Raw genomic sequence first — 19,449 nt, 5'->3', positions numbered from 1 at the left:
TTTTTATTTAAAATATATAAACTACTTTAAAGCTGCTTTTGTCTCTTTCTCATTCTCATAATAACCTTTCATAACCTAAAACAAATTTATAATTAATAGTAAAAATTTTACAATATTGTCCATTTCTGACTTCCTTGTCTATAATCTATAATACAAAGTAGAATGATGTCTGTGTCCGTCCGTCTCTGAAGATCTTGGTAACCACTGAACCGATCGGATTCTACTCTTCAGGGAATATACTTACAGGTCCTGTGGTGGTTTTAGGCTATTTTCTTGGGGGGTGGGACATCCACCCAACCCCAAAAAACAAAAAATCCCCAACCCATTTTTTAAAAGTAGGCTGTAGCAGTAGGTAGCCTGTAGCAGTGCAGGATGAGGGTAGACTGTAGCAGTGTAGGAGGACTGACTTTCCCTTACATCATAGGGCGAAGCCCCTGGAGGCTAGAAACGAAGCCGCTAGTATAGTATACTAGAGTTGGCTCGATATAACTATCTCACTATTGGCTAGTTTTCTATGAGTTACTACATATCTATTTATCTATTTCTCAATAAATCAATTTTCCTCCCCCGTCATTACTATCTTAAAAAAAAGTAAATATTTAATAATTTAAATGACTTTAAAAAGATTTTTTTTCAATTATATTTTTTTTTACATTACCATCACCAAAGGGTAATATGATTCAAATTTTAGTTTTAATATTTAAACACACTAAAAGGAAGTGTCGCCACAATTGAATTCTTTTAAAACAGAGTTTTCTTAAATTGACTATATTAAAAATTTAAATTTTCTTTTTTATGATTAGAAATTAAATACTTCAATAATGTAAATAGCAACATGAAATGAAAAAAATGAATTTATTTTTAATAAAGTAAAATAATGGGTCTCATCGTTCTGGTTAATGAGAGTTTATTATGGATTATTGGAGCACTATGAGTTTTAAACATTAATTCCTTGGAAAACTTGAGCTTATTCATAGATATTTATTTCCTATATAGATCTGACATGGATCTTGAAGCAATAAAGCAGGCTGTTTTGTAAATGTTAAAAATTGGAAGAATCTATGAAATAAAAGTTATCGCAAATATACTTAGTAAATAATATTATCTTATTGAATTAATTTAGAATTCTAATTTTAAATATTTCATAATAATTAACAAATAACGTCAAGGAGGGAGGGGACAATGGGCTGATTATAACACTAGTCCCCAAAGTTAAAAAAATATTTTCTAACCGTTGCCTTAACAATTTTGGGGATTTAATTGGTTGTTTCATTAAGTTGAGCGTTTCAACCACTTATTGTAATCTACAGAGAGGGTAATTTTGTGTATCATCAATTAGGACGAACATTAGCCAATAGCAACAAAAATCTAGACATAGCCAAATATACACAACCAAGTTCCTACAAAAGAACAGAGAGAGATTTACTAGCAGACTAAAAGGGTCTCCACCACTTGGGTCAGGTAGTCTCTCCTGGTTGGTTAGGTCCCAACATCTCACCATAAAACTTTGAATACTTATTACCTGTGGGCCTTTGATGCACATCTCTCCTGGTTGGTTAGGTCCCAACATCTCACCATAAAATTTTGGGTACTAATTACCTGCGGGCCTTTGATGCACATCTCTCCTGGTTTGTTAGGTCCCAACATCTCACCAGTTTCGGTATCAATTATCTTCACCTGGGAAAAGAGATAGGTCAATATAAGAAAAGATACTTTCTCCATCAATATTCCTTCAAAGCTCAAAAACCCCAGCAACTTAATTCTAAAATAGATTGAATATAAGGACAAAGAGTGAGGGGGGGGGGTCTGGAGAAGTTTACTTTTATTTCTTTAAGGCTACAACATGTAAGGTTAGGCTATGTTTGGTACTGGGTAGCCCTGCAGGGTTACAACACTTTAGGTTTAGGAATTCATTGAAATGACACTTAGAAATAGGAATCTTTACAAAAATTTGCAGACATCTATTGTTTAAATCAGTAAAATTATAGAGTAGCTTCTCTACTAAAAATTTGAATTGCCTGGGTATTGTTAATAATTTTGCCAACAGATCCAGGTGTAAAAACTTTAGTTCTCATCACTAGTGGACATTCACTCATACCAAATCTAACAATGACAATAATCGATTAATAACTCTTGGATGTTGCACTAGATTTTCATTTACTTTAATAAAGTGATACTCCGCCCCCTTTATCCTATCCTCTCCACTCCTACTGTATGAACGAAATGACCAATAAATGAAGTCCATATCAGCAAGCTAAATTGACGACAAATTTTCCCCTGTTAATATATCCACTTATATCCTATATCCATTTTGAGGAAGAGATCAGTAGTTTATAAAATGGTTAAGGCATCAAAAAATTGTAAAATTACCCTTCTTTGATAACAATTGGGAAAGGATGTATTTTCTGTTCCAAAGCTTTGATGGTATGAATTCCCAGGGGAGAGCCCCCACTTGATATAGTCCTGCAGTTCGTCAGGTGAACATCCCTGAATAGATATGATTCAACTAAAGCTTTTGTGAATAGAACATAAATGTAGAATATGCGTACAGGCAGTGGAATGTTCAAAATCTTATATAAAAGTGGGGCTATTTGAATAATGCCCAGTTAACAAACAACTTTTAGAGGTCGACCGATTTATTCTGTAGGTCAACCTAAACAAGTTCAACTAACAAATGCCTTTATAAAATCAGTCAACCTAAAGCTTTTTTAAGTCGATCTAAAATTTCCAGAGGTTGACCTATGTCTTTTGTGAACTAAGCTTAAATATCTTACATGGGTATAAACTGATAAAGATGATTGTAATCTATGATAGAATTATTGATGAACAAATTATTTTTGGAAATGTTTAGACACTGAAGGTTTGTACAACCGAATCAAAATAATAAGAAACTCCAAAGTTTTTTTTTCCAAAACAAATGAGTGAGATGATACTAATTTAGAGAATTGTCCATTTTATAGGCTTATACCATGTAATATTATTTGGCCTTTAGTCTATTATCATCAAGTAACTGACATAACAGCAGCTTGTCCTGTTAGTGTTATAGTTTGATTTTAATGTCATAGATTTTGGTAATTTATGATTTCATACCGCCATTTCAAAAATTGAATAATTAATAAAATTTCGATATTTTTTTAGAATTACCATCTAAATTTTATTCAATTCAAATACTACAATAGTTTACCTTTGAATAGCAGGGCTGTGAGCAATAAAAGATACTAGTGGTGGAACCAGATTCAGAAAGTTGGGTTTATACGTGGATAATACATTCATAAACAACTCTGGCTCAAATCTAAATGTATAAAGTTGCAATCATCATTAATTATATTTTTTACTTCAGTAAAAGGTGGAATCATCATTAATTATATTTTTTACTTCAGTAATCAGTACAAATAAAAGAACTTGAAAAGAGACTCAATACTTCCACTTCAGTCAGGCATGACAAAAGTGGTTACATGAAAGAAATTTAGCACTAGAAGTAAGAAGAAAATTTATTTTATAAGTTGGTATGTTTATTTTATTGATTCTAGTAATTTGACATACAAAGCCAAGATTTAAATCTAGTGGCAAACAATTGGTTACAAAACCAATGATAATAAATTTAGATGGAAAGCTATAAAACTTTATTTTCTTCACAGGACTGATTAATTGACTAGCCATAGATTCTTAGTGTTTTGACCATGGTTGTCATTGAATAGGTTAAGACACTTTTTTAGCCACTAGGACTAGCTTAAGGTCCACACACACAGCAAAGAAGCTTGGGACAGGGTTTGTACTGTTATTATGTTCGTGAGTATTAAGTATCCAAACCAAAATTTGTTCTTATTTCTTTCGCAACATGGGGGAAGTTTCATGAATGTATTGTGACTGAGAAATTCAAGTTACCAAATGAAGAATTGAACTCTAACTCCTAGCACCACAACTCAGTGTATTTCCAAAAAAGGCAAAAAACCTCCTCTCTGGGACTTTTTCTGTATGCATAAATAAAAAAAACTCACTTTGGTAGAAGAACAACTTTGATGCCAGCAGACATAGGTTGAATAATGTTGCATGTCATGCCATAGATATGATACAGTGGAATTACAGAATATACAGATGGTTGGGGTTCTCCTGTACCTATGTTAGATAAGCTTTTTAATATTTACATCCAACAGTTCTTATGGAATGACTAAGATTATTAAGTATCTAAAAAATCAGGGTTATTTGATATTATATAGATATGATATAGTGGAATTACAGAGTATATAAAAAGATGGAGTTCTTTGGTACCTAAGAAATCAGGGTTTTATATAATTATATAGACATGATACAATGGAATTTCAAAGAATACAGATGATATGGGTTATTAATTAACTAAAAAATCTGGGATGTATAATATTATGTAGATATGATACATTGGAATTACAGAGTATACGTATGGTTAAGCTTACCTAGCACTTAAAAAATCAGGGATGTATACAATTATATAGATATGATACAGTAGAATTATAATGTATACTGATGATTGGGGTTCTTATGTATCTAAAAAAACAGGGATGTATAATATTATATAGATATGATACAGTGGAATTACAGAGTATAAGGAGGGTTGGGGTTCTCAAGTACCTATGTAAAATAAGAATTTTTAGAAGCAGCTTTTAGTGCCTATAAAAATGATGATCAATGATAGTCCAGTATACAGTTTACAATTGGTTAATTACAATATATACTGACCTTTGGTCATTTGTATTATATGATGTATTTTTTTTATAGGCACAATGAGCTGCTTCGAATTTTTATTAGAATTACATCCTATAGTATCTGTGCAAAAACTAACTTGTATGTTTCATTAGGCACTATTTTATTAATTGTTAACTAGGTATAAATTAAGATGATAAAAACCTGGAAAGTAAGGTTCTACAGCACAGCCACTCTCTATACAGTTCAAGATTACATCATTTGCCATTATGTTTCTATGGCTTAACATAACACCCTAAATACAGATTAAATAAAATTTAAAGTTTTACCTTCAAGCTTATTTACAAATAACTGTGTAAAAGATTAATTTTTTTCTCGTATTTATTCGAATCCAGTGGATAAAAACTGGTTCGCATCCATACGAAAAAACTATGTCTAGCTTCGTATTATATCCAGCTTTCTACAAATATAAAAATGTACAATCCTAACATTAAAGCCAGTTTTTTTAGCACGTGCTTCTGGCACCTTGATGCTAAAAAAAATGGTTTTGATCTTATAAATGTACATTCTATATCCGCGGAAGAGCTGTTTATAATACGATGTGAAAAATAACTATTACTTTAATTTTGTAGAACAACTTTTTTCTGGAACTTTATTGTTAGGTCAAACAATCAAGCATATCTGAGGAAAGCTAATCCCTCCTGCTATAACAAAACACTCAGGTTATAAGGTTAAGTAACACCCAATAGACAACCAACTCTTTGATTGCACAACCTTTGTCTTGAAATCCTTACTGTGCTTGATTATGAGTTTTGCTTGTTTTTGGCCAAAGCATTCCCGCTAATCTGAATATAATTTTGACGCAGTGTAAACTCATAACCTCACCGCTGACAGGATTTACTAGGTGCTAAGCTGGTTTTACCTTAGGTAGGCCTGTGGTGCCACTGGAAAATGGGAGGATTGCAATATTTTCTTCCAAATCAAAATCTTCTCTGCTGTCAAATTTGGACTCTTCTGTCTAAATAGAATATTTTTATCTACTAAATACCAAAATTGGAATAATATGCTTTTTTAACCAATAAAAATGTTTATTAGATGCTGACAGGTACACCCTAGCCAAGGGGGGGGGGGGTTGAATACAAGTCTTGTGAGAAAAAAATGTGCACATATAAGAACCTTTACTGTAAATAATAATCATATAGGTCCAGCCGTTCGAGAGATTCTTCGCTACAAAGGAAAAACACAGACAGACAGGCTACATATTACGTATATAATGATTTTAAAATAAGAGTTATGTTATATTGATCAAACGCTTTACTAATATCAAAGTGTTATTATTGTTACTACCAACATCCAAATAAGCAAAGCTCTAAATAAGAAGAAAGGACAAACGATCAATAACTCATGAAGAGTGTCAGAACTTGATTTGCAAAACATTTATTTGCAAGTCTAAACAAATTTGAACTTACATACCAAATATTGTTTAGGGATATACTTTTTATTTTTAGGATTTTGTTATATAGATGCTTCGTTAATAATAGTAAATATTGTTGTCCTCAGAATCATCATGAATATGGTTATCATATCATACAAAAAATTGTTGTCAAAAAGTTAAAAAAAACCACGTTTTAAATAGAAGTACGGACTTTCTGGTAACGACTAAAGACATGCTACATTTCCGAAATATTACTGTTATAAGGAGCATCATAAAAAGATTAAAATCAATAGGACATTTCTAACCTGTATATCATTACGGACGGACTGTCTAACGGACCGACAATTATTATTTCTTATTTCTTAAAATTAATTAATCATCCAATGATGTATTCCTAACTCTAAGATATAAAACTAAATCTTTTGCTTTCTATGCATTATGCAAATTTAAATTGAAAATTTTCTTCCAATATCCTTTTGATTTGTCAATGGACTACAGTACCAACCCTTCATTTATATGTATACTATAGGCATCTAGGAGCACTTGAGGGGGAAAGTATCACCCACCCCTCATTTTTAATTTTATTTTAAAATGCATAGTTAAAAAAGAATAATTTGAGGGCGATTTCTCTTGGGAGGGGGTGGTACTCTCCCAAAAGTAGTTACAAAACTTGCCAAGGCCTATGATAAGTTGCATTGTAAAGGAGAACCATATAGATCCAGTGGTCAGTGAGATCTTTTAGTACAGACAGACACACACACACACTGATTCGGTTATTTTATTATATAAAGATTTATAACTAGTAAGACAACATCCATAAGTAGCAAAACTAAGAATCGTGGATAGGAATACGGACAAAGAGATTTGAATACAAATTTTTTAAATCAAGAATAGATTTACTGGAGAGAAAATCACTAAACCTTTCTCATTTATTTTCATATTATCTTATATTTACATTTTCAGTAGGACTGACAGACCGACAGACAACGCAAATTACATACTGGATGCTTATTTTTATAGGGGATATTCACAAAAAATTCAGCCATCCAGCAAAAGTGAAAATCAAATTTACCCCATAGCGTTACGGACTAGTAGACTGACTGAAGGACGGGACTGACGGAGTGACATACGTAAGTTAATAATAGAGTAGTTTCGCTACTAATACAAAACTTTGGGGAATATTTCCCACATATAAAACTTAATTTTTATTTTTTTTTTTAATAGTTCAAGGGAAGATTTATAACTATTTTTGAGGTAGTGTACCACAACCCTCCCTCGCACAAAGAAAGTAATGACTCTCCACAAAACCAATTTTCTTTTAAAACTAAATTGAAAGAGGTGGTCGACTTCTCCCTCACAAAACATACCCATCCTGTTACATAAAACTTTAAATCAAATTAAGGGGCGAGAGGGGGGGCATTATACAGCCCCTCTGTAACAAATTAGGAAATTATCTAAATATTCTTGACAGTCTTATACAAACTTCGATCATTAGAATCATAACATTATATAAACAAATAGTTGATAATTATATACTTTTATTTTTCTGAAAGTATTTTTCCAGTATTGCTTTGAAACCGATTAAAATGTCCGCTGGATTAGATACTGAAAAACGTGTAAATAATTTTAAAATTATTAGGGTCGTCCGTTCGTCCGTACGTCTGTAACAGATAGCTTTATTCGTCAATTTAGGCATGTTAGAATTGTCCTTCCGATTTCAAACTTTGCATGGTGATTCCTTTAGTAGTTAGGTAGAATTTAGAAAGCGTAGCAAGCGCATAATCATTACCAGAATGTCCCGACGTCCATTTTAAACATGTCGATTTTTTTGATTTTTTTAACAACAAATATTTATGTGTTTCAATCATCCGATTGATCTGATTTTTGGTAAATTGATTCGAGGGACAACAAAGTATGATGTTAAAAGCGAAGTAACTCTATAATCAATTCCTAAAAATGTAAGTATGTCCATGAACAATGAACATGCTGTATCAAGCAGTTTTTCAACAAATTTACTTACAATTTTGCTTCGACAATTTTATATTCTGATTATTCAGTTCTGACACTATACAAGTGTTAACGTCCGTTTGTCCTACCATTTTAATGCTTCGCTTTTATGGATGGTGTTATCCTTGTTCCACGAACATTAAAATAAAAATCTTAAGATTAATATCAGTTTTGTTCGTCAAGGTTTTTGGCTCTTCGGTGCTAAAAAAACCGTTTTAAAGTTTTCATTCATTTTAATATCCGCAAAAGGCTGCCTTTTATACGATGCAATAAGTATATCATGAATTTACTTAATTTAAAAATGAAGTTTAGAGATTGCATAGCTACTTTAAAACTAGGGCAGTCTGTACGTCTGTTTCTCCGTCACTCATCAAACAGTAAATAACCTACCTTGATAAGTTGTTTAAATGCAGTTTGTTCATTTTCTTCATCCACATAAAACACTTGCGGCTGTGCAATATCATTTTTATTCATTTTCAAAGTCGAAACTTTTCTATAATTAGGGTCAGTCTTTACGTCCGTAATGGATAGCTTTTTTCGTTAATTTAGGCATTTAGAATTGTCCTAAAGATTTCAAACTTTGCATGATAATTCCTGTACGAATTAGGTACGATTTAGAGAAAGCGTAGGAACTCTATAATCGTTACCAGAATGTCAGTATGTCCATTTTTAAACTTTTTTAATCACAATTTTTTATGTGATATAACAATCCGATTGATCTGATTTTTGGAGTTGATTCCTATTGCAATAAGTTACAATATCATAATCAAGTTCTAAAAATGTCAGTATATCCTTGAACATATTTCTGTATTTAAAAAGTTTTGCAACAAATTGACGTATAATTTATTTTCCAACTTATATATTTTATTTTGTATATTAAGTTTTGACACTCTACAAGAGTTAATGTTCATCAGTCATACTGTTTCAGAGCTTTGCTTTTATGGATGTTGTCATTCTTGTTTAATGACTTTTTTTTATAAAAGCGATATATCAAAATTTCATGTGCTCTCTGATAAATCAATGCTCGCAGCTGGCTAAAATGACGAAACCCCTCATCCACCACCTTTACCCAATTTCCTCCCTTCCGAACGAACTGACCAATAAATAAGATCCATATTAGAAAGCTAAATTAAACGACAATTTTTTCCCTATCAATATATCCACGTATTCTATATCCATTTTGGTGTTACATATTACAAAATTTGTTATATGAAGTTTGAAGGTGGGGGGGGGGGGGGTCATATTGACCCCCCCCCTCTATATCGGCTCCTGTTACAGTTAGAGACATAAATTTTTTTCTGGTGGTTCATGTGTATTTTTAGAGAAAATTACTTTTTCTAGTCATAGCGGTCAGACCGCTCCTTAGCCGCTTTTTAGCGGCCAGCCGCTAAATATTAAAACAGCCGTAGAGCGGCCAATTTTAAAGCTAGGATCACCAAATTTTAGGACGAACTTTTATATTTTATAACAAAAAAAATTACATTTTCTGACCATCGCCGAAAAACGGCAAATAACAGAAACCGCCATTTTCGGCGGGTACGGCGGTAAAACGGCGGTTGGCGGCGCTAATTAATATTTTATCTGTTTCTGATCACAATAAAAGACTACATAAAAAAATTGGTTGGTTTAGAGCTGTTTTGAAATTCGGCAGCTGGCAGCTTAAAAACAAGCAAAATTATAGGTAGGAAATAGAAAATCGGTCAAAAATCGGTCAATGAGTGGTCAAACGGTCATGACCTTACTACACACGGAAGTTTATTATTGATCAAGGATGTACCACAAAAAATTGTTAGGTCTCTAGCTGTAATAGAAGCAACTATATACATGATGTAAGTTTATAGTAAAAGCCGGACAAAAAATCGGTCATAAATTCGGTCAGGAAGCGGTCAAACGGTCAAATGGTCATAACACCACTATTCTCAAATGTTCATTGATATCCCAGTATTCACAAAAAAAATTAGGTCTCTATCTTAGACACAAAAGTCATAATGAAGAAATTAAGATTTATTTAGAATTTTTAATTTGGTGCCACCTAACCGACTTTGACCGGACGCCACGACCGACACAGACCAGATATCCTAATAAAATCAACTCTTGCCGACGTATAATTACTAAACTTAAAAAGTCATGAAGTCACAACTCTCTATCTTACCTACAAAAAAATGACATTGAAAAAACTAGAGGGAGGGGGTCAATATGCCCCCCCCCCCCGATCTGTAAGGGTTAAAAGAGTTATTCATCGTATAGTATTTTAGACAGTTTTCCACGGCTATTAAAATGAAAACTTACAATGTTTAAACCAGTTTTATTAGAACCGGACAAACAAAACTAGTCTTAATTTTATGATCTTTTTTTACAATTTGTGGATAATTGTCAATCATTTGATGATACACATGATTTTTCATTATGGCTGAGAACATGCTATTATTCAGCGTATATTAATCGGTTTCGAAGCCATACTGGAAAATAAGTCATTTAATATAATATAAGATGAAATCAAATTAAAATGGATGAAATGTAAGTTTATTTGACTTAACATTTGTTGAATGAAAAGCTTATTATTTCTTTTACAGAAACTTTATCCTATCAAAGAATAACAATATAGTCAGGGAAGAAGGGATTTTAATCAAATTACTTATTAAGGTTAGGTTCAGTAAAGGTTAGAAGAGCCCCGAGGGGTAGAAATCCACCAGATATTAAACTTGAAATATATTTTCTTTTTAAAAAGATTATAAAAGGGAGGGGGGGGGGTGAAAGCATTTAATATTAATTTGAAAGATATTCTTAAAAATCAAAAAGATGTCCATCTGTCTTTCTATAAAGAAGGAACTCGCTAACCGCTGAACCGATATGGTCTTTCCTGACAAAAAAATGTCACCCTTTCCCCCAATTTATTTTAATTTTTCTTTTTAAACTAAATTTAAAAGATAAAGGGGAGAGGGCACCCTATTGGCCTACAAGAAAGTATCCGCAAGTACTCTTATACAGTTAAGGTAAATAACAGTTTTATAATAACGAAAAAAAATATTTTAAAAATTTTATTATTTTATCCACTGGCATTCTCCATATTTTAGAACCTCGTCGAAGAGAAATATAAATATTAAATATAGGTTAATATAGTCACAATAGTTCAAGTTTCTGTTAAAAATCGATTAAAAACCTAACCTTGAGAAAACACAGATTTGTATTCCTTTTAAACTGGCCGTGTCAGCCGCGAATAAGTCTCAAATTTAATCCCTTTGGATTTAAAAAAAGAGGGATTGCAATGTATGGGTCAGGTTTAACATCCAGATGTTTTTTTAAAAATTTATAATTGCGAAAGGTTGATTTCCATGAACTGAAGTGCCCCTCAAGCATAATTTTACATTTTCAATGTGTTAATTATAAACACAACAGGTTCAGTTTTGTGATTTGAGCAGCTAATGTTATTTTAAAGTTTCTGAATTGTATGTGAAAAATGGATATAGAATATACGTGAGTATATTTACAGGGGAAAATTTGTCGTCAATTTAGATTGCTCACATGGACCTCATTCATTGATCAGTTCGTTCATCCATAGATGGAGGGAGGGGGGGGGGGGGATGGGGTAAAGGTCTGGGACATTGTTATTTTGCCAGCATCAAATATTGCTTTATTAGAGTACATGAAAATCTGGTGCAATATTCAAGTAATAATATATCCATTAAAAAAATGATTTTCCTTGACTGGCAGGTTAGGGATAACTTCTTTCATTTTTCCTTCCATTCCTAAAATAGGTTTTAATCATTATTTGATCCTGTCTGTCATTCTACCCATTTTAAAATATAACATTGTATCTTAAATCCTTACACTAAAGTAACAGGATGTCTGTGTGTTTGTGTGTTTGTTTGTACCGAAGGATCTAGCTAACCGCTAAACCGATCGGGTTCTCCTTAACAGGGTAGCTTCTAATAGGTCCCGGGAAGGTTTTTAACTATTTTCTTGGGGGGGTGGGACACCCCAACCCCCCCAAAAAAAATTTTTCTCTATTTTTTTAACTAAAATTAAAAAGGAGGGGGGGGGGAGACATCCCCCCCCCCCCAAATAAAAAATTTCACACCCCAAAAATATTTTTTACTTTTTCTTTTAAAATCTAAAATAAAAATTGGGTTATCAAATTCGACTCACCCCTCCTCAAGTGCCCCTAGAGGCCTCTAGCCGCTAGTCTATACATATTTCTATTAATCTTATGTATATCATTTCATATATAACCTTTTATCTATATTTCTTATTATCTATCCTTTTTTCTATATTTCTATCTTAACTTTCTATCTTAAAATATATCTTTCTATCATTCCTATCTATTCCTAAATATTTCAATCTAGCAATTCTATCTATCTTTCTTTTTATCTTTTTATTTGCCTTTTATATATCTCTCTTAATATCTTTTTTTCCTTCTACCTATCTTAAAATCTATCATCATATATTAAAATCTATCTTTCTAATTATTTTTTTAAAATTATTTTTTTTTCATATCAATTTTCTATCTATCTTTGTTTCTATCTATTCATTTAACTCTCTTTCTAGATATTTTTTTTATCTATGCAACTCCTTAACTCAGATAAAGTTAACTATACAAAAATAGCCTAAAACCTGCTTAAAGGCAGTCTGACCGTCATAGTTGTTTTTGAACGACAAGAAATTTAATTTTGATACTATAACTGAAAAAATTTTGGAAATCGGACCATAAACACCAAAGATATGGAGAAAAAAGTGAAAAATACAAAAATAGCCTAAAATCTTCTAAAAAGTGGTCGTATCGCCATTGATGTTTTATAGTTAATTGTTCTCCTTTATAATGGGAATGTTATCGAAAAAATTTCAGCCTTTTATCTTTTATAGAAGCCGAAAAAATAACGTTTCCTCCAAACTAAGACATACGGACATTTCAAATTATAGAGTAGCTTCGCTACTAAAAATAAACAGATTCCTAAAACCAAATATTTATTCCAATTTCCAAAAAACAAGGATGACAACATCCATAAAAGCGAAGCACTGAAACGGTAGGACAAACGGACATTAACACTTGTATAGTATCTGAACTGAATAATCAGAATTTAAAAGTATAAGAGCCAAAGCAAAATTGTAAGTAAATTTGTTGAAAATCTGCTTGAAGCAGGATAATGTTTATGGACATACTTAAATTTTTTGACTTGATTATAGAGTTGCTTCGCTTATAATATTGTTTTTTGTTGTCCCAGGAATCAATATACCAAAAATCAGATCAAACGGATAATTAGAACACTTGAAAATTTGTTGTTAAAAAAGGAGAAAAATCAACATGTTTAAAATGGACGTACGGACATTCTGGTAATGATTATAGAGTTGCTTCGCTTTCTAAATCGTACCCAACTACTACAGGAATCATCATGCAAAGTTTGAAATCGATAGGACAATTCTAACATGCCTAAATTAACGAACAAAAGCTATCTATCTCGGACGGACGTACGGACGGACGGACGTACGGACGGACTGACCCTAATTATAGAAAAGCTTCGCTTTTAAAAATTTGTAGTTATTTTATTATTTTCATTTTTAACAATATTACTATTTACCAAATTATCTTTATTATTTTTTTTTCATATAAACTTTCTATCTATCTTTCTTTTTATCTATTCTTTTAACTCTCTTTCTAGATATTTTTTTTTATCTATGCAATTCCTTATAAATTTCTGTCTTTTCTCTCCTATCTAATTATCTTTCGATCTTTTAATCTGTCTTATCTTAAACTATCCTAAAAAAAACTACTCCTCTGTCTATTACAAACTCTATTACTGAGAATAAAAGAATATAATTATAAAATGTATTGCTGGTTAGGACACTTAATAATTAATTTTTAATATTTATTAATTAGAAAAAAATACTTCAACATATTGTTATTTTATTCTATAGGTAATGAGAGTTTTCTGGGATTATAATTAGTTGTAAAAACATTTGGACATCCAACTTAATGAACCTGCCAATCAAAATTCAATAAAAGTCCCCAAAGTTGTTAAGCTAACTAATAAGAAAACGTTATTACAAAACTTTTGGGACTAGAGTAATAAACATCCCAATGTCCCCTCCCTTCCTGAAGAGTTTTAATCGCAGACATTAGGCTTCCTTATATAAAGGGGCAAAATAGAATAGAATAGAATAGAATAGAATTTATTAACTAATGCAATACATTTAAATTATTAGATATACATATAAAATCATATTTTAAAAATTGCATAGCAAGGAGTAATTAAGCCTTGGAGTAGGCCGTAAATTTACCCCTTTAATTGATTTCATTTATTATTTTATTTAAAGCGAGAATTACAAAAATTATTTATTATATAAAGATATTTAAACAAATTTAATAGATCAATAATTAAGTGGGTTGACTAACTAACTATTTACAGTTACACAAGTTGGTACAGATTTTATTTCTTACAGGAAAAGCATTTTCTTTTGTTGCAATGAAATGATTTATAATTTAAAAAATAATCTTTTTTAATCATGGACAATGATTTCTTTACAGAGTCTGAAAGCCTTATTTCATTTCTCAAGTTATTCCAAAGTTTTGGAAATGACACTGCTGGAAAATATTCAAGATGTTTTGTTTTAGGTATACTTATCAGTAACTTTTTTGATCTCTGAGAAGAAAGAACTTTAAACATGTTATCAAAGCTTTCTGGGAGTTTCTTATGAAAAAATTTACTTATAAAATTTAAGATGTTTAAATTTACCAAATCATCAAATTTTAAGATTTTAGATTGTCCAAACAAAATTTCAGTGTGTGCATTATAATTAGCACCTACAATAATCCTTATTGCCCTTTTTTGTTGTTTTCTTATTTGATCAATATCTTTACTTTTAGAGAGACCCCATGTGATATTAGAATAATTTAAGTGAGGCAAAATCATTGAGGAATAAATCGTTTTCAAAGTTTTTGATGGGAGAACATTTTTTATTTGATTTAATGCATATAGAGAACTAGAGACTTTGTTTTTTACCATTTTTGTATGCTCATTCCAATTGAGAAATTCATCAAGATGTACCCCAACAAATTTAAAAGACTTTGTTTCATTTTCATTGCTGATTCTCTCAACTTCCTCCCCATTAATGAAGATTCTAAAGTTATTATTGACAGGTTGCATACTGCTAAGTCTGAAGACAATGTATTTTGTTTTAGATACATTTAAAGAAAGTTTATTTGCCCTAAACCATACTGATGCCTTATCTAATTCTTCATATAATGATGTTTTTATGGTTTCTAAATTACTTGAGGTTTTACAAAAGATTGTGTCATCTGCAAAAAGGCTACAAAATAAGGTTGTTGAATTTGGAAGGTCGTTTATATACAACAAGAACAAAATTGGTCCAATGACAGAGCCCTGTGGTACTCCATGGGTTAATACTTTTTCTTCGGACTTTACACCATTTATTTCAACATACTGTTTTCTATTAGTTAGATAATTTTCAAACCATTTTGCAGATACACCTTTAAAACCATAGTGTTTTAGTTTGGATAGTAAAATTGGTATATCACACGTGTCAAATGCCTTTTTAAGGTCAAGAAACACACAAGCACTGTATTCTGATTGGGGCTTATTCAGTCCGTCATAAACTTTGTTGATTAAATGTATCAGTGGTTGTTGTGTATCTCTTGACCTTCTGAAGCCATATTGATGTTGATATAACATTTTGTTTCCCTCAAGATATCTAATCATTTGAAAAGCAACAATTTTCTCAAGTAATTTAGAGAGGGCTGGAAGTATGGAAATAGGACGATAATTGTCAAATCTATCTCTTTCACCAGCTTTGTAAATAGGTATAATTTTTGCACATTTATAGTTATCAGGAATGTAGCCAGTGTTTAAAGAGAGGTTAAACAGGTGAATGATAGGCTTTACAATTATTGGCATTATTTCTTTTAAAAGTTTCATAGAGATATTATCATTACCTACACTTGATTTTGATTTTAATTTGGACAAAGTTATATTGATAATAAAAGAGTTTACTTCCTGAAAGTTAAATTCTTCATCATATTGATCCCCCAAGAAATCCCTGAAAGATTTAGAAGATTGAGGTATTGATTCAGAAAGTCTTGGCCCAACATCAACAAAAAAGTCATTAAAACCATTGGCTATCTCAGAGAAAGTATTATAGGATTTTTGTGCATCTGTAAAAACACAAGGCACGTCATTTTTACACTTTTTTTTTCTTGACTATTAAGTTAATTAGCGACCAAGTCTTTCTGATATCAGTAACACAATCTTCAAATCTTTCATGGTAATATTTTTTCTTCTCTTTTCTAGCAAGTTTTTTGAATTTATTATTTAGGCATTTAAATTTATTTTCAGCAGATTCAGTCCTATGTTTAAGTTTGTTTTTAAAGGCCCTATTTTTGGCTTTTCTGATTTTTAATAACTCCTGTGACATCCACGGGTTAATAGGAACTTTTCCTTTGTTAACACATTTTTCTTTTAAAGGGAAACTCTCTGTAAAGTACTTTTCTAATATGTTACCAAAACTTTCAAAGGCAGTTTTCAGAATATTATCATTATTAACACCTTCCCAATTTTGTGAAGAGAGTTTCTCTTTAAAGTTTTCTATGTTATTTGGACTCATATCATAATAATATTGTTTTTGGTTTGAAGTATTTTTTTCACAAGTTACATTTAAGTAAAAAATTGGGAGATGATCAGAAATAGAAGATATAATTAGGCCGCTTTCATAAAATTCTTGCTTTTTATTGCTAAAAATGTTATCAATGAGAGTTGCTGAATTTTGACAAATTCTAGTAGGTAGAGTAATCATTGGTAGAAAAGAAGAGGATATTAATAGGTTCAAAAGATCATTTGTTTGGTTGTGGGAATCAAAGTTTAGAAAATTTGCATTGAAATCACCCCCAAATATAATTTCATCAGATTTTTTTAAAACTGGGTCAGTTTTAAGAAATGTTAATTTTTCTCCAAACCATTCTATAAAGTTATTTAAGTTACCACCAGGAATTCTGTAAATGTTGCCTATAATCTTAAATTTGTTCTTACCAAAAAATACTTTTGTGAATTGAGTCTCAAATTCGCCCTCTAAAATATATGATAATTCATCAATAATTTCATAACTTAAGTTTTGCTTAAGATATATTCCTAAACCCCCACCCCTTTTTCCTTCCCTTGTTTGTAAGATAATATCTTGATAATTTTCTAATCTAGTGGTCTGTGCGTTATTTGCTGCCCAAATTTCTTGAAATAATAGAATACTAAAAGAAAATTTTTCAGTTTCTATCTCCGATAATAATTCTTGTATATCGTCGATTTTATTATTTATACTTCTAATATTCTGACTATAGACTGAAAACTTTTCCTCCCTCTTTCCAATGAAGTTTACAAATTCATGGTTTTCAAAGTAAGAACACGAATGATCAGGGATCTCACATGAAATTTTTTTTTTACACGACTTTTTTTTAAAAAAGGGAAGGGGGGGAAGAAAAAGAGGGAAAAGGGGAATTAAAAAGGGAAGGGGGTAAGGCAAGAAAATTTTAAAAATACACGACTTTTTGGCAAAAGTCGTGTAAAAAACACGACCTTGTGATCACTGCGAATGATTTAAATTTGAATCTAATTGCAAAGAATTATGTCCAAGATTATTAACTAACTCATCATCCATTTTTAATTTGAATGCTTATATTATTTTTGTTTAAATGTACCAAAGAAAAAAAAACATTAAACAACCCATTTTTAATGCTATGATATTTTACACAGAACATATACATAGTAAAATAAATATTAAGTGATAACAGATAGAGATTAGTTTAAAATTCGGGTTTTTCAAAATAAAATATTCATCCCATTTTTACACCATTATATTCTAGTTTGATTCACTTTCGGATTGTTTATCATATTTTACAGGAGACAAGTTGGAGTAACTCACCCACATAGTAAGTTTTAGAGTTGTCATTTTTGTAATCCAAAGTTAGCCGTTTGGGAGCCGCTCCTTTGCTCAAAGTGACACTGATAACACCATTTTCATTAGAAGTAAAATGGTTTATCTTTCCATCCCTTTTAAGCTCCTTTTGTTTTCTGATTAAATCTGAACGCCTTTTTGTGAGTTGGAAAGTTAACCAAAAGTTAGGTCGTTTTACCTTTCTCACCTCCTCTTTCTGGGATCCTTCCACTGATGCCTCCCCCTCCATCGCTCCTCCCTCCATCTCGTTCCCCTCCATCGCCCCTCTCTTTCTTTCCTCAGGTTGACCTACAATCTCCTCCTCTTTCCTGGGCTGTGATGGCTTGGGCCCTTTCAAAATCGCCGAACATAGTTTAGCATATGCTGAACCCATCCTTCGATTATTAAACCTTATAATACCACAACCTTTAGATGTAGGGTGGCATGCTTCAATATCCAGAGCTGGGTCAATATGAACACCATAATACTTCTCTATAGTGTCGCATATTTGCTGTCTGTATGGTTCTTCTCCAATTTCTTCTGGCTCTTTTAGAATAGACTTAAGGTTCTTGGCTGCATTTTCTGGTGAGGCAAATAATAAAGTACCTTTCATTGCTCTTTGTTGGTTCTGGTCAATGTGATCGCTGTTATATCTGACCTGTGCCTGTATGTTGGTGGGAACACCATTTCCTTTCCATCTGTTGTTATCTCCTCCCCCTCCTCTGGGCAAGTTTGTACCATTTTTCCCCTTTCCACCCTTTACTTCCCACTCTTCCTCATCGCTTGAACTCTCACTTCCTGACTCTTTAAGCTGGGTAATTTCATTTTTAAGTTGACCGATAGTTTTAATTAGGGTGTTTAAAACACTTTTAACAGAATTTTCATTTAATGTCAATTTATTTACATCAACTTTTAACTCACTTAAAAATGCACTAGTGACTGGGTCCAATTTTACTTGAGTCACTTGAGGTGGTTTGTTAGGGATCTTTTTTGGTCCCATTTTACAGCTATAACTTTAATTTGTTAGAGATTTATATATTTTTTTGAATCACCCTTGTCCAAATCTAATCACTTGAAAACATGTGAACAGGACAAGATACAAAACTAAACTGAGATACAAAACTAAATAGACTAAAACCTGACTAATACTATTCATTTATGATTTTTTCTGCTGTTTTAAAGATCTTACTTGACAAGCAAACATGATTCCTTCTACTTAAGTATCCCTATATTCAAGTAACAGAATGTCTGTCTGTACCGAAGATTCTCGCCAACCCATGAACCGATATGGTTCTCCTTTACAGTAAAGATTCAAAATAAAAATATACCACCAAAAATTTGTTCTTCTTTTTAAAACTAAAATAAAAATTGTATTTACTTACTCCCCCTACCTAGAGGCC

At 31.6% G+C, this 19,449-nt stretch overlaps 1 protein-coding gene across 1 annotated transcript in view; it reads right to left on the bottom strand.

Moving 5' to 3' along the window:
- Positions 1-19,449, bottom strand: part of LOC145332411 (putative 4-coumarate--CoA ligase 3) — a 38,322-nt gene that overhangs the window by 2,987 nt on the left and 15,886 nt on the right. Inside the window, exons 7-16 of the mRNA XM_080177409.1 lie at positions 11,821-11,865; positions 8,510-8,571; positions 5,600-5,695; positions 4,882-4,972; positions 3,999-4,116; positions 3,185-3,292; positions 2,371-2,487; positions 2,019-2,103; positions 1,600-1,677; positions 26-75 (exon numbers count right to left, since the gene is read on the bottom strand). Of these exons, the coding sequence (XP_080033535.1) occupies positions 26-75; positions 1,600-1,677; positions 2,019-2,103; positions 2,371-2,487; positions 3,185-3,292; positions 3,999-4,116; positions 4,882-4,972; positions 5,600-5,695; positions 8,510-8,571; positions 11,821-11,865 (850 nt within the window). The remainder of the gene's footprint in view (positions 1-25; positions 76-1,599; positions 1,678-2,018; positions 2,104-2,370; positions 2,488-3,184; positions 3,293-3,998; positions 4,117-4,881; positions 4,973-5,599; positions 5,696-8,509; positions 8,572-11,820; positions 11,866-19,449) is intronic.

Source organism: Acartia tonsa, chromosome 11, assembly GCF_053477335.1.
Source record: "Acartia tonsa isolate MP-2025a chromosome 11, ASM5347733v1, whole genome shotgun sequence".
Classification (NCBI taxonomy): Eukaryota; Metazoa; Arthropoda; class Copepoda; order Calanoida; family Acartiidae; genus Acartia; species Acartia tonsa.
Note: the sequence above shows the minus strand (reverse complement) of the source record. Positions and strands in the feature narration are given on the sequence as shown.